Source organism: Pan troglodytes, chromosome 3 (assembly GCF_028858775.2).
Source record: "Pan troglodytes isolate AG18354 chromosome 3, NHGRI_mPanTro3-v2.0_pri, whole genome shotgun sequence".
In the NCBI taxonomy this organism is placed as follows: domain Eukaryota; kingdom Metazoa; phylum Chordata; class Mammalia; order Primates; family Hominidae; genus Pan; species Pan troglodytes.
The window spans coordinates 99,757,875-99,784,297 of record NC_072401.2 but is presented as its reverse complement, the minus strand read 5'-3'; the positions used below and the strand labels follow the sequence as shown (position 1 = coordinate 99,784,297).

The following is a 26,423-nucleotide window of genomic DNA, read 5'->3' as shown; positions in this document are numbered from 1 at the left end:
GTTCTTAAAAACCAAGATGCTTGGTATCTAAGAAAATTCAGATAGGGGTTGGTCCAGGTTAACAAGCAATGTCTGGAAAGAATTCATTTTCAAACTAGATCTGCTTCTTAGATGTGACATATAAGAGTGATAAGTGGCCAATTTTTTAACAACCACCAAAAAATGATATACCAATATAGAATCTAACTGGAACTTGAAATGCATTTTGAGAACCTCTACACAAATGACACAGTTTCAAACAATTTTCTTTTTGGCAACACACCTAAAAATACATTGTTTTACCAGCCCAAACCAACATATACTGGTACTTTACAAAGCCACCTGCCATGATGATTACGCAAATTCCTTCACTTTAAAGAATAATATATGAAATATACTACAATAAAAGGCTAAAAAATAATGTAAAACTGACAAACTGAGGCAAACTAAAGGTATTATATATAGTATGGCCTTCTCATATGCTTAAACATTGCTTTAGGAATTCAGTGTTTTTCTCAAACGGACTGAATTAAAACCACATGCAAATATTTATGCTATGATATAATTCATCCAAAGAATCTCTCAGTGTATAAATAGTACACAATCTAAACTTTGTTGTCATTATTGTTTTTCCAGAGTATTCTTACATGGAAACTTAAGAAATATATGTTTTCCACAAAGGTGAGTGTAGAAAATAGAACGATATTCCAACTATACTGTTGAAGTGCCAATGTCGGAACAATAGGCAAAACTAAAAAAGAACAGTGAGTTTATGTGGGTATAACACAAACAAACATAAATATTTAAAAATATATTATCTCTTATGGCAATAAAGATGAATGACTCAGTGGCAAGTTCAAGAATCTTATACCCAAAGTAATAAATAACACAGGTATAGCTGAGGGCAGCAGAGCTTTCCCATAATTCTACTGAGAAGGAATGGGTTATCAGATGGGACAGGTATGAATGACTGTAACTATAGCCATTTAAAACAATTACATGAAGAGTCAAACAAAAGATAAATAGAAATAAAAAATGTCTAATCTACAAAATTAAAACATAAATTAATAAAGCATACTGACAAGTAAGATGTAAAACTGAAGACGTTCCCAGCAGAAAAGTTCTTGAGGTAAACCTCACCATTTTTGGCTACTTCTGCTATGATGTTAGCTACTTTGGCTTTGCAGGAAGACTGTGGAGTCAACAGACTTGCAAACAGCTGAAGTATTCCACTTGCTTGGATTTTTTCACTTGTTTCCGTATCTAAAAGAGATACATACAAAGAGCTTCAATGAAAATCTTTAATGCTAACACTGACAACCATTATCTACAATAAATTCTTCAAGAATTTTTCCCACCCATAATAGAAATTAGTTTTGGTATACATTCAAATATATGTCTTTATACAAAATTACCTTCTGCTCCACAAGCTGCTTTTATTTTGAGTTTTAATCGGCACAAAACACTTGATAATATAATATTTTGTTTATTTACAGTCAGACTATAAAGAAGTTCTTTCTGAATACATCATTTGCATACCAAACTTACTCTCAATGTTAGTTCTAACCCTGTCTATTCAGAATATAAATGCTTTTTTTCTACATCTCTTCTGAATTCTAAGAGCTATCACTTTATATAAACTCTATGGTTCCCTATAATGCCATAGCAACTTTAAAAAATGGCAATTAGATAGGCAAAAAACTCACCTCCTATCATTTTATACGGAATGAAAAGTGATAGTCAAGGGATTACATGGTTCCTATGACTCCTATGTTTTTCATGCAACTCATTCACATCACCATTAATGAAGAAGAGAAATAGTATACTGCAAAAACCCATAGTATTCTGAACTCTATTTGGTGATACAGAAATTCAAGAGGCCCCCACTTCTTTCCTTTCCTTCTTTGTTAAAATACAAATAATGGGCCTATAAAAACAAGCTACTTCATGTATGTTACTGAAAGAATGACCTATTAAAATATAAGTTAAAAATAAAGAAAAGCTCAAAGAAATAAAATTATTATTTGTGAACAATGAAGAGAAATGGCATGTGTTTAAAGCTAGAGGTTATAAAGCTCATTAAAACATTCAATTGAAATTTGTTTCTATATGTAGCTCCTCTATGTCCTTTAGATTCTTGGATATACATACAAATAATAGAGAACCCTAAAAATTTCTTGTTAACTAAATGGCAGCTGATGTGATCAGTAAAGAGGAGGAAAATCATTTTTTATAATTTGAGAAAGTCCACAAAAAAGTACGTAACATATTTCTTTATAATAAGTGCTGATTGTTTAATACAGTTTTTCAAACTGTGGGTCCCAATCCATTATGAGTGCTAAAATCTACTTGGGGAATGAAGACTAGAAACTGGTTAAAATGAAAGAATTAACAACATCTACAACAAAAAAGAAGAGAAAAATATTGCACATGGTAAGGTCAAACACTATGATTGAAATTTTGGTTTGAATTATGTATATGCATATGCATATGTGCCTGTAAGTATATATGTACTGTATGTAAAATGTATTTCCAATCATGGGTTTGAGGAAAGTGAAAAACCACTGTTCCTTGTACCCCTTGACTACCAGGATTTGGAGTTAAGGAATGATAACACTCCAGTTTATTTTACTGGACTAAAAAGTAAGTTTTTAAGGAACTACTTGAAAATGTGACACCTAAGATCTTTTTTTTTTTTTAAGCAAAAAGCCATAAAGAACTAAACTTAATTTGCCATGTTAAAATCTTTCCTTTTCTGACCATTGCTACCAGAAGAAATATAACCTTAGAACACTGGGTCATACTGCCCCAGGGGTCTAGCCCCACCATCTGCTGGTACTGGGATGACAGCAAGAGTCTGGCATAAGGCATGAATCATGATTAGATATGAAGCCGAAGCATTTGTTATGTGTGGAGGCGAGCAGTTAACTGCAAATCACCCATGCATGTCTCATTTAACTGTAACTAAAAGAGTGGCTTAATATCATAGTGGAATGTCAGGGGCAAGGGGAAAACAAAACAAAACAATGCTAACTCTTGCACTCCAATGACACTTTCCACAGATTAAATCCAGTGAACTGGGAGAAGAGCTGTACTAAACAGGAATCCAGAATTTGAAAATAGTATTTTCACTGCTATTGTCAAAGAAATAAAAGGGAAAAACATAACCTGGTTTTTCACATAAATCTGATTTATGATTTAGAAAAATCTAACAGGAATTATTTTTACCTGCTAGCATGTAGATTTCTATATAGGTTTAGAATGTAAACGTCTGGGAACTACCATTTTTCTGTGACATAAAAAAGTAAAGAACAAATTTGTACTTTATCACTCAAACACCACTGTCCAATAAATAACTATAAAGTGTATTTTTTTATTTTTTAAACTTTTATTTTAGGTTTAGGGTACATGGGTAGGTTTCTTATATAGGTAAATTGCATGTCATGGGGGTTTGGTGTAAAGATTATTTAGTCACTTAGGTAATAAGCATAGTACCCGATAGGTAGTTTTTCAATACTCATCTTCCTCCCACCCTCCCTCCTCAAGTAGGTCCCAGTGTCTGCTGTTCCCTTCATTGTATCCATATGTACTCAATGTTTAGCTCCCACTTTTTATATATATATTCACATATATACATATATGTGAATATATATTTTTTCTTTTTTGAGACGGAGTCTTGCTCTTTCAACTAGGCTGGAGTGAAGTGGTGTGATCTCAGCTCACTGCAAACTCTGCCTCTTGGGTTCAAGTGATTCTCATGCCTCAGCCTCCCAAGCAGCTGAGATTACAGGTGTGCATCCCAATGCCCAGCTAATTTTTGTATTTTTTAGTAGAGATGGGGTTTTGCTATGTTGGCCAGGCTGGTCTTGAACTACTGGCCTCAAGTGATCTGCCTCAAGTGATCTACCTTAAGTGCTTCCCCAAGTGCTGGGATTACAGGTGTGAGCCACCATGCCTGGCAGCTCCCACTTAAGTGAGAATGTGTGGTCTTTGATTTTTGTTTCTGTGTTAGTTTGCTTAGGATAATGACCTACAGCTTCATCCATGTTGCTGCAAAGGACATAATCTCACTCATTTTTATGACTATGTAGTATTCCATGGTGTATATATACCACATTTTCTTTATCCAGTATACCATCGATGGGCTTAAGTTGATTCCATGTCTTTGTTACTGTGAATAGTGCTGCGATGTGTGTGTCTTTATCGTAGAATGATTTCTATTCCTTTGGGTACATGACCAATAATACAATTGTTGGGTAGAATGGTAGTTCTGTTTTAAGTTCTTTGTAAAATGGCCAAGCTAATTTCCACAATGGCTGAACTATTTACATTCCCACCAGCAGTGTATAAGCATTCCCTTTTCTCTGCAACCTCACCACCATCTGTTATTTTTTGACTTTTTAATAACAGCTATTCCAACTTGTAGAATGATTTCTATTCCTTTGGGTACATGCCCAATAATACAACTGTTGGGTAGAATGGTAGTTCTATTTTAAGTTCTTTGTAAAATGGCCAAGCTAATTTCCACAATGGCTGAACTATTTACATTCCCACCAGCATTGTATAAGCATTCCCTTTTCTCTGCAACCTCACCACCACCTGTTATTTTTTGACTTTTTAATAATAGCTATTCCAGCTTGTATAAACTACAAAGTTTTAACTTCATTTCATATATACTTTTTGCACTGGCATTACACTGTATCTCAAAATGTATATTGACCTGTGAACTGAGGATGTTCTCAGATATCTGTGAAAACCCTTGAAACAATTTTAAAATGGCACTAAGGAGTAGTCAAGGGTTGATGATTCCATGTCCAAATGAATGGCTACTTGTTAAAAAAAAAATCAAAAACGATGCATTGTGATCAGAAGTCTTGTTTAAAAAAAAAAAGGTAGACTCTTCACTATCTGTAGCCAGACTACTATTGACATTTTAACTACACTCCTTTTTAATGTTTGCAGGAATCAATTCAACATCTTTCTCCTCCTTCACATCTAGGTGCAGTGATAAAAATGTTTGAGAATGCCTACAAATTATAGGCAACTGGCAGTTTTTGAATTTTGAGGACCCATATAAGACGGGCAATTGCTACTTTAAAATAGTATCTGTGTGAGCTGAGGCAGGAGTCATATCCATCACAATAGCCCTTGAAGTTCTTCCAGCACTCATTCTGTCCCTGAAGCCCTATGTCCTCACTCCACCTGACCTCCTGGTAGCAAGGAGGCAGCTTAGTTATGACACTGCCAGATATAGGAAAGAAAAGGAAAATTGGGCAATCAGGCCAGAGAAACTTGGAAGAAGAGTAAATCAAGAAGCCAGGCTATAATGTCATATGAGCAGAGTTTAAAGCACAACTCACACAAATCCTCAAGGTCAACACAAAGTATTACAAAGGAGGGAGTAAGGAGAATGGGAGGGAACTCATAATTTAAGGTTATAGCTTGAGAAAGGCTCAAGTTCCAAACAAAGCTGCCAAGTAAACATATTAAAATAATTGCCTTTACAGTTAAATACCAAGAGGGAATTTCCAGGTATGCTACTACAATAAACTGAATTTATGATGTTATATTATCATATAGGTTTCATGAGGATAAACTAATGAAAAGCAATTGACCAATTTATAGTAAACTCCAAATTAGAAAAATAAAAATAATGACTATTACTAAGACTCTATTAGGTTAAAAGTGTATTTGGATTAGATTGGTAATATAGCTTTAGAGTAATAAAAAACATTTTAAGTTTTACTTAGAGTTATGAGAACAATAAAAAAGTGGTAAAACAGTGGCCTAGGGATCCTTACGGCAGATTGTGAGAAGACAGGTTTTCACTGAAGGCTCAGACTTGGGATTAACTACAAGGACCACAAATATGAATCAAAGGGGGGCCATGGATATCAAGGTTTCTGGGGAATTGTATATTTCTCAAGGGGTAGATTTTAAAAATAGGGTGTAACAAAGAGACTTAGCCCTATGCTGCTTTGGGTGATCTGATCTAAACCCAAGGCTTCATTTACCAAAGAGACAAGTCCCCAATCCTCTCTCCTTTTATGCAACAGAAAACAAAGCATTTGCACTTGGGTATATGCTAAATACCTCAAATTTAACAAAATCAAAATCAAATTTACCCTCTTTCCTTTAAATTCATTTTGGTCTCTAACTCAGTGAATGGTAGGAAACCCATTTAAGCCAGAAGCCCTAGAATAATTATAAAATTTTCTCTTTTAGTAAATAGCTTCCTACCCCGACATTTAATCAGAACATAGGTCCCATAGATTCCATTTCACTATTGTCTTTTGCATCTATCTTTTTCCTTTCTACATTCATATTACTTCAAGTTCTCAGTTCAGACCCTTGTTAAATGCAATAGCCTCCTCAAGTCTCCCTAACTCCGGTTTGCCTCCCCTGCCCCGTCTGCATCTTTCATCTACAATAGTATAAGAATAAACTTCTGAAAATGCAAAGTTTATGTCATTCCTTTAAATTTTTAAGCAATCCTCCACATCTTTTCATTAAACATTCAAGCACATCCATATTTCCTAATCCTATCTCTTGATACTCCTCCATGGACATCCTACACTCTAGCCATACTAAATTACTTATAGTAATCCATATTAATCATCTTATTTCATAACTCCTTTCTGCACATGATGTTCCCTCTCTGAAATGCCACCCCCCTCACCCTACCATTTTAGCTAATTCCTACTCATTAGACTCACACTGTCCTCATTAAAAGGTACCTGACTGAAAGCTATTCAATCTTTTTAATGTTATCTGACTTCCATAAACACTGTGTCTTAATTTTTTATTAAGAGCATTTGTAAAAATTTCAAAGCTTTTTCAAACACATTAATCTCTTCATTTAAAAAGTCATCTGAGATAGGGATGATAGGTCATGTTCTTCATATTACAAATAAGGCCATATAATAAGATTACATTGGAAAAGGAATAAGAAACCAGCTTTTGTGATTTCTTCTCCAAAGCTCTTCCTACTACAACTGTCATTTAGAAGTTATATGTTGATGACTATATTTTGACCTGATTTGCCAAATCATTATGTGAAAAATATTGTTATTTAACACATTTTACAAGAGTAAGAACTAAAGTAAGACAACTGAGTGAGAAAGAGATGTATAGTATTTTGGGATAGCTAAACTGAGGCAGTGATTAAATGAGAGAAAAGCAACTGCATATACAAAGAATGAAGCAGGCTGAAACAGACTGAAGGACGGGTGCAGTGGCTCACACCTGTAATCTCAGCACTTTGGGAGGCCAAGGTGGGTGGATCAGTTGAGGCCAGGAGTTCGAGGCAAGCCTGGCCAACATGGTGAAAACTCATCTCTACTAAAAATACAAAAATTAGCTGGGCATGGTGGTGGATGCCTGTAATCCCAGCTACTCGGGAGGCTGAGGCATAAGAATCGCTTGAACCTGGGAGGCAGAGTTTGCAGTGAGCTAAGATCGTGCCACTGCACTCTAGCCTGGGCAACAAAGCGAGACTCTGCCTCAAGAAAAAACAAAAACAAAACAAAACAAAACAAAAAAAACCCAGAATGAAAACACAGAAGAGAAATATGCTGAATATAAGTAGCTTAAAGTAAGGGCCAGACAAATGAGAAATTAATGTTTCTAAAAGAAAATGAAAGTGTTTGCAGTGGGGGTGGCAGGGATGGGAATAAAAAAAAATGGCAATTCTTTCACTGACGACAAGAAAGTGAATTCTTTCACTTTCTTCCCCCAGTGAAGAAAACTGATTGAGGATCTTAAATAAACAAAAGGAACATGAAATGCAAGAGTTTAAAAAAAGGATATATGAAGTCATGAAAAGAAAGATAGCAGAACAAAAACCCATTTATACCGTGATTCACCATCAGAAACAGATCTCACTAAAAAACTAAGTTGTGAGACTCATTTTATAAAATTACAGTAAATGATTTTGATAGTCTTGTACTCATTTCAATTCCAGGGATAATGTAGGATGTGGGAGTGGGAGAAGTTATGTGTGTGGAAATCATCACTAGAATAAGCAGGGAGATCTGCTAGTTTGACTATTTTCTTTAAAATTACCACTAAGTAGGTCATAAAGCAGTTGCTAAAAAATTTAAGAGTTACATGGTTAAAAAATAAGATATATTTATTGAGAATGTAAACACCATGAGGAAATGTGTTAATGACTGTGGTATAAGCAGAGTATATAACTAGATTGTTCACCAAGAAGTTGAATTACTGAAGATATGAATATTTACCTATAAGAAATACAGATTTCTTACTGCAGACTAAGAGAATGAGGATACAATAAAACATAGTGAAAAAATACTTTCAGCCAAAGATCTATCTCCATTCTATTGTCAGATACCCTGGGGGAAAATATGAAGTAAATAAAGATAAAGAGATTTGGCATCTGCAAGATTTTTTGAAGTCGTCAATTTGCTAATGTTTACTGTGAGCCAATAGGAGTATACACTGTTTATCAAGTAAGTCACTTCTTAATAGGGCATCTAAGAAAATGAGTAATCCAAGGAATCTATTTAAGGAAATACTACTTTATACAAGTATGATATAAAATTTACTCCACTTTCCCAGGAAAACAAAACAACAGAAAGGTACACAGAAAAGTTAAAAAAAAAAAAGGTAAGAAGTCACTTAAAATCAACATTAATCTTGGCCAAAGGAAAGAGTGAAGTGGCTCACAGTATCATCTTAAAAGACAACTATCACTACGGTCTAGCATTCTAAAAGAACATTATATAGTCATTAATAATATCATTTTAAAAGAATATTTAATATGATAAACACTCAAAGATAAGTTTTTTAAAAAGAAGCTACATTTATGTGAAATAATTCAAACTCGTAAAATAAAAAAACTTTTTCATATTTTCCACATTCTATACAATTTGGAAGTTGTCCAAATCAAAATGGAGTCACCTGTGTTTAAAAACAAACAAACAACCCTAATAGAGCCAGAAAAGGTCATGAAGAGAGTGTTCTCATGCATAAATCCCTGATAACAAAAACTATCACAGAAGACTGCAAAAACCACAAAGACCATCACAAACTTACAACCTCAGTGAGGACATCTGCCCAGCAACTGCATGACCAACCTGAGACTGTCCTCACTCTTATTATTGATCCTTGTAGCCTGATGGACACAGAATGATTAATTAAAAGCCAGTAGGACAGTCACCAGCACCTAAAACAACAGTCCTGACATACCCTGACAGAATTTATGGGATTTTCCGTACTTTTGAGAGATTAATAAGAAAAGGAATGGAATTCTCAAACATTAAGGCATGTCAGGTTCTAGGGGACTTCAGCAGGCTACATCTTATAGCCTATTCTCGTTTTTTAACTGATGGACCAAGTATATCGAGGAAAATCCAGAGCTTATTAAGGTCATTATTCAAACTCTCTTTTTAAAAAAACAAAAAACCTGCAAATATTAAGCTGACATGTAAAGCCTTCTACCTTCCCCATCTCTTTTTTTTTTTTTTTTTTTGCCTACTTTGATTCTGCTGATTTTCCTACTGGTGTTGATATAAAACTCACTGCTTATGGAATTCCAGCCAAGATTAAAAAAAAAAAGTCTTAAAGGACTTTCAAATTAATAGCTTTACAAAGTATAACAGCTCAATGACAACTAATGACTTAAGTATCTTTTGGAAATGTAAATTTAGGTTTGCCTGACTAACAATTGCTTAGGGTAAAGAAACAGTTAACTGAAGGATTCATAGTCTAAAGGAAAAAGAACTATATAGTGCTCACAAAAGTTAGGATCTCAGATCAAACACTTGAAAGTCTTGAGCTCAAAGAAACAATATAAAGTATCTCTGTCTAGCATAAAAATTCCTTTTTCTGCCATGCGGGGGTGAAAAACAAAAAACCAAAAACACACTAAACGATTTCCCTGCTACGCTGACTAGTCAAGCAAATCAGACTGGCAAACAAAAGACAGACTTGTTACCGAAAATTCAATGCCACTTAGAAATTTTGTTTTTCTCATACAATTCAGCCAGTCCTAGCTAAAAATGTAAACATTGAATATTTAACCCTAAACTCATGTGAAACTGAGTCAAAGGTGGGGGAAGGGTAAAAGAGGTTTCTTTTGTTTTAAACTGCTATAGAAACAGTTTTACCCCACAATTTTTGTGTGTATGTATATATGCTTAGGTGTGTTTATGCACATGCACATATTTTATGTTGTATGTTATGTCTACATAGTAAAATCTGATGTACTTGGCCAGAAATCCCTTAAGGAATTCTATTCAGATTGGCTTAAATAAATGAGCGCTTACATGAAATATATAGTAATTAAGCCAAATGTCTTTTAGTTCACGTGACTTAAAAAAACTTTGATAAATAAGCTGGTTTTAAAACTTGATATTCAGTCTATATAAATGGTTAAAAGAAAAATAACTTGAAATGATGACTAGTTTTACCCAGTATCTCAACTTTCATAAGTAATCTAGGTATAATTGTTAAAGATAAACCAGGTAAATGTAGGCAGGATAAATGTTTACCCATGAACTTTTCAGGCAATCTAAATTCCCACTGTTATGTTAAATTAAGTAATAGATATTCATTAAATGTCTGGGTCTTTCCAATTAAGATTCTTAAAAAACATTAAAACATAAATTGCTGAACATAATTGTAAGTTTGCTCTTAGCTTCTTAAATTTTATAAAAAGCCTAAATATGTTTGGGTCTATTTTTAACATAAAAATTATGGGGAAACATTTTCTGAAATTACAAAATGATTCTCATCTATAAAAGTACTGATATACAACGAACAGTTCAAAATTTCTTGCTTCCTATGTTTTCACTAAAAATTAATGTTACTAAGAATTAAAATTCTAATATATATAATTTTGTAAACAAAGTACACAAAAATGTGTTTTTGATGAAAGCATAAAACTGTATTCGCTATTGAAATAATCATTTTGTCTAATTCAGAGGTTAAAGGTTGTTTCAAAATATGATTTAAGAAGGAAATAAGAAAAGGAACCAATAAGTAAAATAAGTAGGAAAGAGAGATATTAAAAAACTTACAGGTATGAAATTGTATTTTTGATAAGAAAGGTTAAAAAGAAAAAGAGAATAATTTTGTATGAGAAAGAATCTTGTGGTAAATTTTCATCCTAAAGTAAGATGGTGTGTTATTTAAGAAAGAGGACATATAGGACAAAACAAAAAGTCTAAGCATGTTGTCAAAGGTCTATGCAGCTCATGAAAGGTTTGAGAAAGATGAATTTAGGAAAGAAATTGTGTGTGATCAAGTTGGCTATAATTAGAAGGGAATTATTTACAAGTCTTTCTAAAGATTGAGCTTTGATACTAAAAATACACTGATACAAAACTAAAAATTTGGTCCCCTGTGTTAGAACAAGGTTTTCTTGGAAGTACTGAGATTTTGATTTTTAATTCTAAAATCTCTTAGCCATCTTCTAACAGATTCCATCTAATTTCCCTAGTTTCAAGTTGGAAATGCTGTCTTTTTCATTTAGAATGGTAATTTCATTTCTTGAGGTATAGTTTTCCTCTTAAAGCTTCTCATATTCATAGCTCAGAAGTTTAAATTCTGCTGTGTCTCACTGCACATGATTTGCAGGTCATGCATCATTGCCTTCTGCTCTCCTCCTTTCTTCTCTTGAAAAATACATCTTTTTGTTTAGCTGGGACAATAACTGGGACTCTCTCTTTTTAACTTTTTCATCAGTTCCTTTTTTCTCCAGTTCTAACTCTGTTTTTGTGACCTGAAACTGAAATGTTCTGTCTTGAAGGACTAGAAAAGCAATGTTTCCTAGTAAAACTTGATTCTGCACTCTTGTCTTTTCCTGATGTATCTCAATTATTCCATGTAACCAGGAAATTTCTCAGGCTGCTGCTAAGATCCACGTGTTCCCCTGCTCAAAGTACTAATTTTATTGTTTACATTCCTCTATAAGGTGTAGAGTCATAACCTTAGACACACTTCTCCTGTGTCTGATTAACCTTAAGTACCTTTTTCATCAGGTTCAATTTCCAGGCTATCTAAATGGGTTTACCATAAGAAGAAGCAATTACACTACAGAAAAATTCTCTTTATCTTTTTGGTAACTGGCCAAAGAAACAAAGACTTTGCATTTTATCAAGATAACTTCATGTGGTCTTTATTAGATTTTTGATTGGTTGGGGAAACTGAGCTTTGTAAGGGTTAAGATTTTTAAAATCCATGTAACTTTCTGTATTGCTTTTGAAGTCTTTTGATTATTACTCTGGTTAAAATAAAATAATAATAATAAAAAAGACTGATTTCACAGTGACCTGTGCTACTGTTTTGTTCAAGTGTTTTGAACCTTTTGACATCTTTGGCAGGCTTTCCCAAGCTCAAAATTCTAAATTAAGATTTTTTGACCTAGAATTAACTTTGGGATTTCCCCACTGGGCTCCTAGAGAGCATCAAAGAATGTATCTCTCATCTTGTAGAGATATTAAGTGATTAGGGTTATTGGATAAATTGAATAAGAAACATTGTCAAATGGTAGGTGATACTAGATCTTTCAGTTACATGTATGTGTATGTTACAGATAATGAATGTTCCAAAATTATATAAAATGCAGAAATCTAATGTAATCAGTCAGAATTCTAGATAATATGTCATATGCCACAAATATAACTGAATTTTCTTGTCAATTGTTGATAATAAACTTCCATTGGATTTTTAACCATAGCCACTCTTAAGTCTCTGACATCCACAGTTACTGTTTTGAATTTTTCTATAAAAGTATTTACCTTCTCCCTCTCCCTCTCTCTCTCCCTCTCCCTCTCTCTCTCCCTCTCCCTCTCCGTGGTCTCCGTCTCCCGCTTTCCACGGTCTCCCCCTCTCCCTCGTCTCCGTCTCCCGCTTTCCATGGTCTCCCTCTGTTGCCGAGGCTGGACTGTACTGCCGCGATCTCGGCTCACTGCAACCTCCCTGCCTGATTCTCCTGCCTCAGCCTGCCAAGTGCCTGGGATTGCAGGCGCGCGCTGCCACGCCTGACTGGTTTTTGTATTTTTTGGTGGAGACGGGGTTTTGCCCTGTTGGCGGGGCTGGTCTCCAGCTCCTGACCTCGAGTGATCTGCCCACCTCAGCCTCCTGAGGTGCTGGGATTGCAGACAGAGTCTCGCTCACTCAGTGCTCAATGTTGCCCAGGCTGGAGTGCAGTGGCGTGATCTCGGCTCGCTACAACCTCCACCTCCCAGCCGCCTGCCTTGGCTTCCCAAAGTGCTGAGATTGCAGCCTCTGCCCGGCCACCAGCCCATCTAGGAAGTGAGGAGCATCTCTGCCTGGCCGCCCATCGTCTGGGATGTGAGGAGCCCCTCTGCCTGGCCACCCAGTCTGGGAAGTGAGGAGCGCCTCTTCCCGGCCACCACCCCGTCTAGGAAGTGAGGAGTGTCTCTGCCTGGCCGCCCATCGTCTGGGATGTGAGGAGCCCCTCTGCCCAACCGCCCAGTCTGGGAAGTGAGGAGCGCCTCTTCCCGGCCGTCATCCTGTCTAGGAAGTGAGGAGCGTCTCTGCCCGGCCGCCCATTGTCTGGGATGTGGGGAGCGCCTCTGCCCGGCCGCCCCGTCTGGGATGTGAGGAGCGCCTCTGCCCGGCCGCCCCGTCTGGGAGGTGAGGAGCGCCTTTACCCGGCTGCCACCCTGTCTGGGAGGTGAGGAGTGCCTCTGCCCAGCCGCCACCCCGTCTGGGAAGTGAGGAGCGCCTCTGCCCGGCTGTGACCCCATCTGGGAATTGAAGAGCGCCTCTGCCTGGCCGCCCTGTCTGAGAAGTGAGGAGCCCCTCTGCCTGGCTGCCACCCCATCTGGGAGGTGTACCCAACAGCTCATTGAGAACGGGTCATGATGACAATGGCGGTTTTGTCGAATAGAAAAGGGGGAAATGTGGGGAAAAGAAAGAGAGATCAGATTGTTACTGTGTCTGTGTAGAAAGAAGTAGACATAGGAGACTCCATTTTGTTCTGTACTAAGAAAAATTCTTCTGCCTTGGGATGCTGTTAATCTATAACCTTACCCCCAACCCTGTGCTTTCTGAAACATGTGCTGTGTCAACTCAGGGTTAAATGGATTAAGGGCAGTGCAAGATGTGCTGCCTAGGAAAACCAGAGACCTTTGTTCACATGTTTATCTGCTGACCTTCTCTCCACTATTGTCCTATGACCCTGCCAAATCCCCCTCTCCGAGAAACACCCAAGAATGATCAATAAATACTAAAAAATTTAAAAAAAAAAAGAGGAGAATATAAGGAAATATATATGTATCTGGTCACTTGTGCACAATAAATACTGGAATAAAAAAAGTATTTACAATCAGATTAACAGAAAAGGCCCTAATGGGCACTTTGGTTTTTTTTTTTTTTTTTTGAGATGGAGTCTCACACTGTCACCCGGGCTGGAATGCAATGGCATGATCTTGGCTCACTGCAACCTCTTCCTCCTGGGTTCAGGTGATTCTCCTGCCTCAGCCTCCCGAGTAGCTGGGATTACAGGTGTCTGCCACCATGCCCAACTAATTTTCTGTATTTTTAGCAGAGATGAGGTTTCACTATGTTGGCCAGGCTGGTCTCAAACTTCTGACCTCGTGATCTGCCTGCCTTGGCCTCCCAAAGTGTTGGGATTACAGGCATGAGCCACCACGCCTTGCCCTAATGGGTCCTTTTAAATGCAGGTTTCTAATAACTTTAAGATTAATGGACTAAATCTTTTTTTTCTAGAACACTAATAAACTGATGGGTTCAAAAGACTGTTAAGATGAAGCAAAAATAAAACAGATGAGATTAAATAAATGATAAAGATAATGTTTCCATGACTTTTATATGAAACACTATTAGTTCTTTACTTAAATGTTCTGTTTTCCAGATTTAAGGAAACTTTCTCTTTAGGCAATTTAATAAAGTATACTTTTATGAACAAAGGTAGAAATAGTTGCATTTTCTCCTTATTTGACTGCCCCCCCAATTCAAAAATTATTTGTGAGTATTCTTATGGCAATATGGTTAACTGAAAGGTTCAATAAAAATCTATTGTTTTTCTATCAAGATACAATAAAATACACTGGTTGTGTTACCAAGGCTTTAACTGAAATATCATATTTGAGAACGTGCATACGATGCTTGGTTTCAAGGGTTCCCAGCCTCACAGTGAGTGAGTAAAAAGTGTCACTTCCCACAAGCTCAGGAACCTTAAGAGTGTAGGTAAAATCTAAAATCTGCCTTGATTTGGCTTTGCAGCCTTAAGAGTTTTTAAATCTGGGAATACCGTGTGATCAAATCACTTCTTACAGGCAATTATTGATAAAACTTATTTTACAAACAAGTTTGTCTTACTCTGATTATCTTTGATAAAAATCAGGATGACTTGGAGAATCACTTGAACCCGCGACGTGGAGGTTGCAGTGAGCTCAGATCGCACCACTGCACTCCAGCCTGGGCAACAGAGAGAGACTCTGTCTCAAAAAATTAAATAAATAAATCACGATGACTATACAGAGAAAGTTATGTTTATTTAAAAAAACTATAAAACACATCCTTATTATTAGATTGTAGCTCTGTACATTGTTTTAAAATAGTTCTTATCTACCTGTAGACTAGAACGAATCCTAAATTTTCCTAAAGCTTTATAAACTAAAACTAGATGGATCTGAAGGAACAAGTCCTGGGCCTGATGTACGAGTCACACGGAAAGTTCACCAAACCACCCGATGCCCTAACTAGAGACATTCAAACTGCAAACCAAGACAAGGAGCTGACATTTTTACACGGTAGACGGTTTTTCCCAAGGTGTTGGAACAAGACTTTTATATAATAGTAAGACTCTTACGCACCTCAGTGCTACTTTTTTCACTTGATAGGAGAATGCCATAACTGAAATTTAACAATCAGTGGCTTCTGCTGGTAGTTTGAAAGAATGCAACCTAAGAGATCTTTTTGTGTCAACTGGTTAAATAAGAAAATGCCTGTGCTATTGCTAATACCACATGCTGTAACTGGATAAATTCCTATGGGAAAGTTGAGACCCCATATACATAAAATAAGAAAACAGGCCACATGGTTACAATAGGTCTCACCAAATTCTCTATGGCCACTGGAATTATTTAATTAGTTGTCTTTACGCTAGGTTTCATGGCTCAAAACCATTATGCAAACTGGGATTGCCATATTATTATGAATTTTACTTTGTATTTTCCTTTCTTAAACTTTGTATCTGTTACTTGTTAAATTTTTGCAGAAGTACAACTCCTAACAAAATAATACTAGCTCAGCACTTTGAGATGACAGCAAGCACCTACAAAACAGAGAAAATTAAACTTAATGATGGTCTCCAGATAGGCTTAGACCAAGAACCACTCACCTTCAATCTCCCTTGTTGCTCAAATGTGGCTAGAAGAATTTTAACACTGATTCCTGGTCACCAATCACCCTCTCCAATGTGGGACCAAACCAGTCCATCCCAGCACCAAGGGACAATCAAAACCTAGTTACAGGAAGACTGATCATCAATGCCTTCAGAGAAAGATCTTGATCAAAAGGGAGAAAATTAAAGCTGTTGAAATCAAGAGTCACTCGTGTTAAAAACAAAAACAAAAAAATCCTAACAAACAGAGTCAGGAAAGGCCATGAAAATAGGGTTCTCATGAATAAATGCCTGACAAAAACTACCACAAAACATTCTTCAAAAACTACAACCTTACACAAAGGCTGTCACAACCTTACACAAAAAATACTTCTGGAAAGACATCTGCCCAGCAACTGTCTGTCCAACCTCAGACCAGTGTGATCCTTGTAGCCAAGGATAATTATCTCAAAACAATTATGTAATCCTTCTCATTTTTTTCTATTAAAAACCTTTGTTTTCCTGTACTTCCTTGAAACATACATAGTTTATCATGGCACATGTATTCCCATGGCAATGCCCTATTCCTAAATATCATTTCTGTTAAGAGAGCCTCTCTCTGTTATTTAGGCTGACCAACAATATGCTTACTGTACTTTAGATTTTTAAAAAAATGTTACAATTTGTATATACCAGTTAGGATATACTGGAAGTAATAGAAACTACTGTACTGTACTCCAGTAGAAGAATTTATCAGCTCAGAGATCACATCATTGTAAAGTCTAGAAGTAGAATGAGCTTCATAAACAGGTTAATCAAGGCTCCTGCTTCATTTCTCTGAGATCTCCTCAACTTTCTCCTCGTCTGTGTGTGGCACTGTCATCAGACTAGCTTGTATCAGAGTAGAAAAACGACTGTACTAATTCTAGCTCTTACAGGCACACACCACACAATTCAGAACAACACAAAAGTCTTTTCTTCCACCTACCCTCCAAAAAAGAAAAAGAGACCAAAATCACCATGGCTCACATGACTAAAACTAATCTGTAGGATTAGTAATGAATCCTGTAACCTAGTGAGTGGAGCTGAGGGTCATCTCACTCTAATCTTATAACTTCCCCAAAGGAGAAGGGTTGTGAAGCAAGAAAAGGAAGGGAAATGGGTGCTGGAGCTGAGGAGGGAAAGAATTTAAGCATTAATAAAGAAAAAATAAATAAATGTAGAAACACAGGGCATAAAAGAAACAGAAGTGATTAAGATCTGTAGTGAAAAAGAAAGCAAATCCAAATAGAATCATGTTGGCTTAAGTAAAGCCAAAAAGTTTTTAAAGTTTAATGGGAATAAATCACAATTTCCTTTCAAGTATAATCCTAGAAAGAAAAGAAATTCAGCAGTTATCGAATGAGGTTCAAGAAAGGGGTTGAGAATGGGGAAGAAAAAAGGGAGATATTACTGACCAAGTAGAAATTTGATATTAATTACCCAAAGGTTAAAAGATGGCCTAATGCTGAAATGACAATGAATAATTTTATGTAACTTTTGGTAGAGGTTTTTGATTTATTGGGGAAGATGGCTAAGATACTGGCTGCGTTAACTATGAAATATTTTGAGGAAATTCAATATTTAAAAAGTGTATGTTTGGAAGAGGGAAGAATTAAGTTCTATTCTGAGAAATGAACGAAAGAAATATCAAACCAAAGCACTTTAAAAAAAAGTAATATGCAAGACTGTCGGAGAAAACTGTGATTGTTACTGAACAGATGAGACACTTTGAGAAAAGATAAACAATTATTCATTTTTGTTTAAGACATCAGAAGTACTAATAAAGAACCAAATGGTAAACTGCTGATAATTCCATATAATATATCTAGCACTACAACTGCACTGAATCATTCTGAAAAGAGAATCACGTAACGGGGACATTTTCAAACAGCTCTTCTCCAGATACTCTGGCTACAAAAAACACAAAACCTATCAACACTAATCTAAAAAGAGAAACATACTTTAGGCCACCAAATCAACCAATAAAAATGAGTAAGTATATGTGTTGGATTTAATTATTGCTGATAAAAGAGTAAATAAAGTAAGTCGAAAACCCGCAAATATCTTTTAACTCCCCCAAAACTTAACTAATAGCCTATTGTTGACCAGAAGCCTTACCCATAACAATTAACACATATTCAGTATGTTCTATGTATTACATACTATATTCTTGCAGTAAAGTAAGCTAGAGAAAAACAAACGTTATTAAGAAAATCATACCGAAGACAAAATATTTTACTATTCATTAAGTGGAAGTGGATCATCATAAAAGTCTTCATCCTCACGGTCTTTGCACTGAGTAGGCTGTGGAGGAAGATGAAGAGGAGGATTTGGTCTTGCCGCCTCAGAGGTAGCAGGGATGGAAGAGGCGGAGAAGACGGAAGGAGAGGCAGGAACACTTGGTGTAACTTTTATTGAAAAGAATCTGCTTATAAGTGGACCTGTGTAGTTCAAACCCCAATTTCTCTCTCTTTTTTTTTTTTTTTTTTTTTTTGAGACATTCTCACTCTGTTGCCCAGGCTGGAGTGCAGTGGCATGATTTTGGCTCACTGAAACCTTCGCCTACCGAGTTCAAGCGATTCCTGTGCCTCAACCTCCCGAGTAGCTGGGATTACAAGTGTGCACCACCATGTTGGGCTGATTTTTGTACTTTTAGTAGAGACAGGGTTTCACCATGTTGGCCAGGCTGGTCTTGAACTCCTGACCTCAAGTGATCTGCTCACCTCGGCCTCCCAAAGTGCTGGGATTACAGGCATGAGCCACCATGCCCAGCCACAAAACCCAATTTTCCAACAGTCAACTATAATGGCTCTTAAAATACACATGAGACTGAAAAAATATCAGTAAACCAATACATATTACATCACAAAAAGTATGAGGAAACCTATACCATATATCTTGAGAAAATTCCTTGCTTTTTCAAAGAAATATATGCTAATAAGGGAGTATGATATTATCACCATTACACATACATTTAAGTTACACTATTAATTTTGAGAGGTTAGCCACTCAAAAGAAAGTTACTAGATTCATGCAATGACTCATCATTAAATACTTAGGTAAGTGCCTAGAACGTGCTAAGCAAATGGCTAACAAGACACAGACTCTGCTCTGAAAGAGTTTATAGTTTAGTAAAGGAGACAGATATGTATAGAAGCAGTTTTAATATTTTGACAAAAATTCCACAACATACTTAATGTACAGAGGCACCTAATCCATTCTAGGTTTCTATCAGTCTAACCTTCATGATGATCAGCCATGGTTCCAGAACCTCATTTCCCCCCAGAGAACTACAGCAGTTGCCCCCTATCTGCAGTTTTACTTTCCATAATTTCATTTCCATGGTTTTGGAAATTTTCACAGTCAACTGTGGTCTGAGAATATTAAATGGAAAGTTCTGGAAATAAACAATTCGTAAGTTTTAAATTGCATGCCGTTCTGAGTTGCATAATGAAATCTCACACTTCCATCTGATTCAGAATATGACTCATCCCTTTGTCCTTTCCACGCTGTATATGCTACCTGCCCATTAGTTGTTGACACAGACATCAACATTATCTGCTCCTGAACTCCAACCATCAACATCATCATGGCTCAACAGTCTCAGATCACCTGAAGCAAATGATCTTTGTCCTGACATATCCCTAGAAGGTCAATAGCAGCCTACTGCTACCTCACAATGCCTACATTATTCATCTCACTTCATCTCATCAAGAAGGTATTTTATCATCTCACATCACAAGAAGGTTAAGTACAGTACAATAAAGTATTTTGAGATGGGGAGGAGAGCGAGCACACATTCACGTAACTTTTATTACAGTATATTGTTCTAATAATATTTTATCATTAGTTATTGTTGTTACTCTTTTAACTGTGCCTAATTTAATAATTAAACTTTATCACAAGTATGTATGTACTGGAAAAAACATTGTATACAGAGGGTTCAGAACCACCCACAGTTTCAGGCATCTACTGTGGGTCTAGGAATGCATCCCCTGAGGATCTCTGTACTCTATCCTTTTGTAGGTCCCATGTTAAAATGAAAGGTATTAAAGAGACTAAGCTAGACTAAGCAAGATATTTATCCAGAGTGGCTAGATTCAGTGTTCAAGAATATAGTCAGATATCACTGGGCGCGGTGGCTTATGCCTGTAATCCTAACACTTTAGGGGGCCAAGGCGGGCAAATCACTTGAGATCAGGAGTTCGAGATCAGCCTGACCAACATGGTGAAACCCTGTCTCTACTAAAAATACAAAAATTAGCCGGGCGTGGTGGTGTGCACTTGTAATGCCAGCTACTGAGGAAGCTGAGGCACGAGAATCAGTTGAACCCAGGAGGCAGAGGGTTGCAGTAAGCCAAGATCACACCACTGCACTCCGGCCTGGGCGACAGAGCAAGATTCTGTCTCAAAAAAAAAAAAAAAAAAAAAATATATATATATATATATAGAGAGAGAGAGAGAGTCAAATATCAGGGCTGAGGTAACAGCATAGAGCATCGCGTCTGTTAACACCACTAGGATGCTCACCAAAAAACGATCTCCCTCTCCATACCCCACACTAAGGCACGACTCCTGTGGCCACTTAAGGTTTCCATGATAGCTTAGGGAATAAAGACACTTAGTGTGGCTTGCAGAATCTTGCAGATGTCAAAAACTCTTCCCACATGCAATATTTCACAATTATCTATCAGTTCAGTCTCGTCTTCAAAAACTGCATTTAGTTCCCGTGCTTCACTACACTCCCATACTTCCTCCTCCTCCAACCCTATCACCTTAACATGTGATTACCCCATGACAGTAGAAGCCAGAGTGGCAATATGACCTTAGCCCCGAATTTGGAGATGTTTGTGTTCTAAAAACATATAATGTTCTTTGTAGACTGTGGGGATACAGTAATACATAGCAGCCTAACATGAGTGCTGAAAGGTTTTCAGATTGATTCTGGATTTACTAAATATCATGGCACTAGAGTAATTGCTTAGATCTCCCTAATACCTAAGACAAATGCTGAAATTATAAAAATCCTACAATCTGGCATGGGGAAAGGCCAAGGCAAGATGTTCTAAGATAAGAGGGAATGCATGGTATCACAAGCTGGCCTTATTTAAATGATAAGGGTAAAAAAGTGTGATGGAGGCCCCTTAACAGTACCTAATTCAGGGGAACAAAGAGGGAAATAATATTAGTCAAACCAGAATTCACCCTCTCAAGCAGAGAGGAAAAGAAAAGATTATAATGACAAAATGGATCACAATCTCCCAAACCATACGGACAGAGCAAAGCAACTGGGAAAAGATTAACTGCACGACAGCCAATTAAAGACTTTCCCATCCCATAGCGGCATCCTTACACTGGAATTTCCCCCTCAGACCTAGTTTTGAACACTTTTTACTGTACCCTTTGAATCTCTTAAATCCAGACACTCACAAAACTCTAGCTCCTATCTTTCACTTTTAGCTAGATTATTCTCAGGAGACTTCCCTTGAAGTACTCTCATGCAGAACTTCTCAACTCTCTTTTCTTCATTTTCTACCTCAAGACCCAGGCTTGGAGCTGAAGTTGTATTTTCTTAGCTCAAAAATATCTGAGACATTTTGTCTTCTGCCTTCATTCAAAAACAGCTTCTCTCTTTTCAGCCTCTGCCATCTGGTAACATTGTATTTTCCCCCATTCTCATCATTAGTACCACAACAACCCTCCAGTACACTGGAGCTTACTCCCAGTTTGTCTCTCCCCTTCAACTCCTGCCATCATCCTGAACAACTCTGAATCTACATACAGTGGTTAATAACTTGGCCTCACACTCCCTGACTTTAATAATTTCCACTGCTCTTTAACAATCCACCACAATATGACACCCAAGGCCTATCATCATAGGTAGAACTACCCTATGATTGAAAGCTTATATTTGGAAATCACTTTCTGATCAGTCTTCTCTTCTACCATGTCTTTTATACTTATTAAACATTTTTTAAACCTCATTGAAACCTCTATTCTTTCAACTCCTCCTTCTTTCCCTATCAGCCCTCTTTCCATAATTCATGTCATGCTTACCTACACTGGAAGAAAAAAAGACCAATGATTTCAACAACTCTAGTATTACTGCAGTACCCTAAACCCTATCTATTTATTTCACCTTGCTATTAAATCCTAGCACTGGATGAATCTAGCCATATACTTTGCCTGTTCCCTGATTTTAAAACAGTAAATTATGTTATTAAGTATGTTAGCTGGTATCACTACAAATTCATAATTTATAATCTTAACTGGACCCTTCAACATTGTTCAGTTATCCTTTCACCCTTAGTCATTTCCCTTTCACATTTCCTAAGCCCTGGAACTCTAAAGATTTATTATTCCCTATGTATGCCATATTCCTATACTGTAAACATTTATTACTCTCTCTATATAACATATTCTCCAGCACTGTCAACACACCACCTTTCTTGGTAATTAGGTGTGCCAACATTTTTTTCTTTCACACTGTCTCCACACGGATCTTTTTAAAACACCAATCTGATTTTTACTTGCTTTTCAAGTAAAAATCATGTTTAGCATGATATAAAAGTCCTTTCATAATATGACCCCTTATGCCCTTTCCACTTTTCACCTCTTGACCCTTCCTTGCATGTACCCTTTTTGCTAGCCATACCAAGCTTTTCAGTTTCTTAATGGACTGGATTCTTTACTCACCACTATGACTTTGTATATACTCTCCCTTTGCTTAGGATGTTCTTCCCATAATCCTCAGGCCCCCACATTTTAGCTGGTTAAAATACATTGTGTTTTCAAAATTCAGCATTCCTTGGTTCTGCTTATCAAACTTACCCCTACTTCAATACTCACACACAGCACTGTAATTGTTTCCAAGTTGTTAGAGCATATTTGGTAGTCAAAGACATGGAGTGGATGAGATCATCCGAGGAAAGTGTATTTTTACTGAGTCGCTACTATCTTGGGAATATAAAATAAAGAGGACACAAATCATATCCTCAGAGAGCTAACTGTCCAGTAAGAGACAGAGAGAGGTTAATAAATTATCACAATTCAATGTGATTGATACCACTATGGAGGTTATGTACAAGCTATAATGAGAAACAATCAAAGATGTATAAATATCATGAAGTTTGCAAATAAGATAACATTTGAGTGGAGTTATTAAGGACAATAAAGCATATTCTAAGCCAAAAAGAAAAATACATTCTACAAGGAAGGAATACGTAAAAGCACTACCAGCTGAAACTACAGACACTACATTTCTAAAAGCAACATTCTCTACCACTGAGTAATTTTCTGACCAACAGCTGAAGGCTACCAGTATTGAGAAGCTGTAAAAAGTAGATGACTGGTATTATCCAAGATTTGAAGAAAAGCTAGATAGAAGGAAAAAACAACGGTATACCTATAAAATGTCTATTTACTCATCAGGACCCAGATAAAATGTCATCCCCTCTGTGACACTTTGAAAGACTTAAAAATGTGAGTTGAATCCATATCTCTGTTTCTACAACACTTTGTAATCAGCTCCATTATATAATATATTATACTGTATTAAAACTTATATATTACTTATCTATGTAGACCACTAAACTCTCCAGGGCAAGATTACCAACTAATGCATAGTGGTACACAATTAATGCTAGTTGAATAGAACTGCATCCCTCCTCTTACAGAGTTATAACAGAATAAATGAAAGAGGCTTATACAAACAATGAATACACACTGACATAAGTTCAACTGGAGGGATGTATAAACTGCTATGGGAATACCAAAGATGAAGCAAGTTACATGTATTGATGTTGCAGTAGTTATAATTACTCCTAAGAGAAAAGAGGATTGAGTTTACAAAGAGATTGTCTTATATTTTAAGATTCTCTCATCAAGAATCTTGATAAGATTCTCTCACCAAGGAAACTTGATTTCTTTTGAAGTTAAGAACGAAGTTTTTCATATAATTACCAGTCACTAGCTCATGCAGAGACTAAACTTTTCACTTTGCATTAAGCTAATCAGGTCTTGGATTATAGTTTTTTCATAAGCAAATGTATGCAAAAATGTTCTTTAAGCTTTCAGAAATCACTGCAGAAAATTACCTTGCCTTTATATTATCCCTCCCACATGCACACATCAGAATGAAAATATGATCAATCCATAACTAAGTTATTACGAGCCAAATAAAAACATTCTGCTTGCCCCTTTAGTACAATGAAAAGGTGTATAACACTTAACCATGGAAAAGAAAATTACAAGCATCTAAAATGGACTCACCTCACAGAACATTGTGTGCTAAAATCTAGACTATGAATCCTTATGTCTCTTAAGAAACAAAACAATGACCCAATTTCTCTGCCTTTTGGAGCCTCCTTGTGAGGTTTATTTCAATGAATATTAAAAAGTAGGACATGATCGTGATTCTTACTTTTTCTTGAGACATGGTCTTGCTCTGTTGCTCAGGCTGGAGTGCAGTGGCATGATCATGGCTTACTACACCCTCGACCTCCTGGGCCCAAGTGATCCTCTCACCTCAGCCTCCCAAGTAGATGGGACCACAGGCACCTGCCACCATGCCTGGCCAATGTTTTAAATTTTTTTGTGGCGATGAGGTCTCACTATGTTGCCCAGGCTGATCTTGAACTCCTGGACTCAAATGATCCTCCTGGCCTCAGCCTCCCAAAGTGCTGGGATTACAGCTGTGAGCTACCACACCAGGCCCAACTGTAGCTTCTTGTGTGTAAAGTTCTAATGCTAAGGTATTCCTCACTAGCAGTTATCCCAACATATAACTATTGTAAAATACAATCCATCTTGATACCTAGAAATGTATATTCCACTTCTGATGGTTAATTTTCTATCAATTAGCTGGGCTACAGTGCCCAGGCATTTGGCCAAACATTATTTTTGATGTCTCTGTCTGTGAAGGTGTTTTTGGATAAGATGAACATTTAAATCAGTAGGTTTTCAGTAAAGCAGATTTGCTCTTTATGTGGGACATTGGGGCAGGCGTTGCCCTATCAGTTGAAGAACTGAACAGAATAAACAACACACCTTGCCCAAATAAGAAGAAATTCTGCTAACAGACAGTCTTCAGACTTGACCTGCAGTATCAGCTCTTCCCTAGGTCTCCAACCTGACAACCCACATTGCAGATTTGGACTTGCAGCCCCCATAATTGCATCAGCCAATTTCTTTTTTTTTTTTTTTGAGACAGAGTCTTGCTCTGTCACCCAGGCTGGAGTGCAGTGCTGTGATCTCGGCTCACTGCAAGTTCCACCTCCCAAGTTCACGCCATTCTCCTGCCTCAGTCTCCAGAGTAGCTGGGACTACAGGCGCCTGCCGCCTCGCCCGGTTAATTTTTTGTATTTTTACTAGAGACAGGGTTTCCCCATGTTAGCCAGGATGGTCTCGATCTCCTGACCTTGTGATCCACCCGCCTCGGCCTCCCAAAGTGCTGGGATTACAGGCGTGAGCCACCGTGCCCAGCCCTTAAATAAATCTCTCTCCCCCCGCCCATACCTATTTCTCTCTCTCTACATATATATCTATACGTCTATGTATAGCTACACAAACATACACATACACACATGCACACACACATTCCATTGGTTCTATATCTCTGAAGAACCCTAATATACCACTGCTCCTAGAAAAGAGGATCATCTTAGCCCTCCCAACAAATATTTCCAAGTAAGAACACAAACGTACCACACAAATATTAGAAAAAAATAGTATCAACCTCTGCCCTACCATCTACTGTCTCCTTGTCATCATATGAGGGCCAACTCAGGAAATAAGGAATATGACAGTTATCACCAAATACAGAGGATTTGTTAGGGAGAAAGCACATTGTATGTTTATCCAGGAGCTAGAAATAGGACCAATGAGCAGCAGCTGACGGAAAGATGATTAGGGATCAACATTAAAAAGTGTCTTCCAGTCTTAGGGCTATGAAAAAATGAAACAGATCCCCTCATAAAGAATGATGAAAGATTCCCTCTTCATAAGGGCTATTTGGTAAGGATGAAACAGAATTATTAGCTGGAGACTGGGTTACTAAGGT

At 37.0% G+C, this 26,423-nt stretch overlaps 1 protein-coding gene across 16 annotated transcripts in view; it reads right to left on the bottom strand.

Moving 5' to 3' along the window:
- The window catches only part of RAP1GDS1 (Rap1 GTPase-GDP dissociation stimulator 1), a 173,675-nt gene that overhangs the window by 95,925 nt on the left and 51,327 nt on the right, over positions 1 to 26,423 (bottom strand). For 12 of the 16 annotated variants that reach the window (XM_001165560.7, XM_054683209.2, XM_016951900.4 and 9 more), the window contains exon 3: positions 1,120 to 1,242. In XM_001165560.7, coding sequence (XP_001165560.4) covers positions 1,120 to 1,242 — 123 coding nt within the window. Of the gene's footprint in view, positions 1 to 1,061; positions 1,243 to 26,423 lie in introns of all 16 variants that reach the window. The other 4 variants (XM_016951905.4, XM_063809697.1, XM_063809699.1 and 1 more) reach the window with 1 other exon arrangement.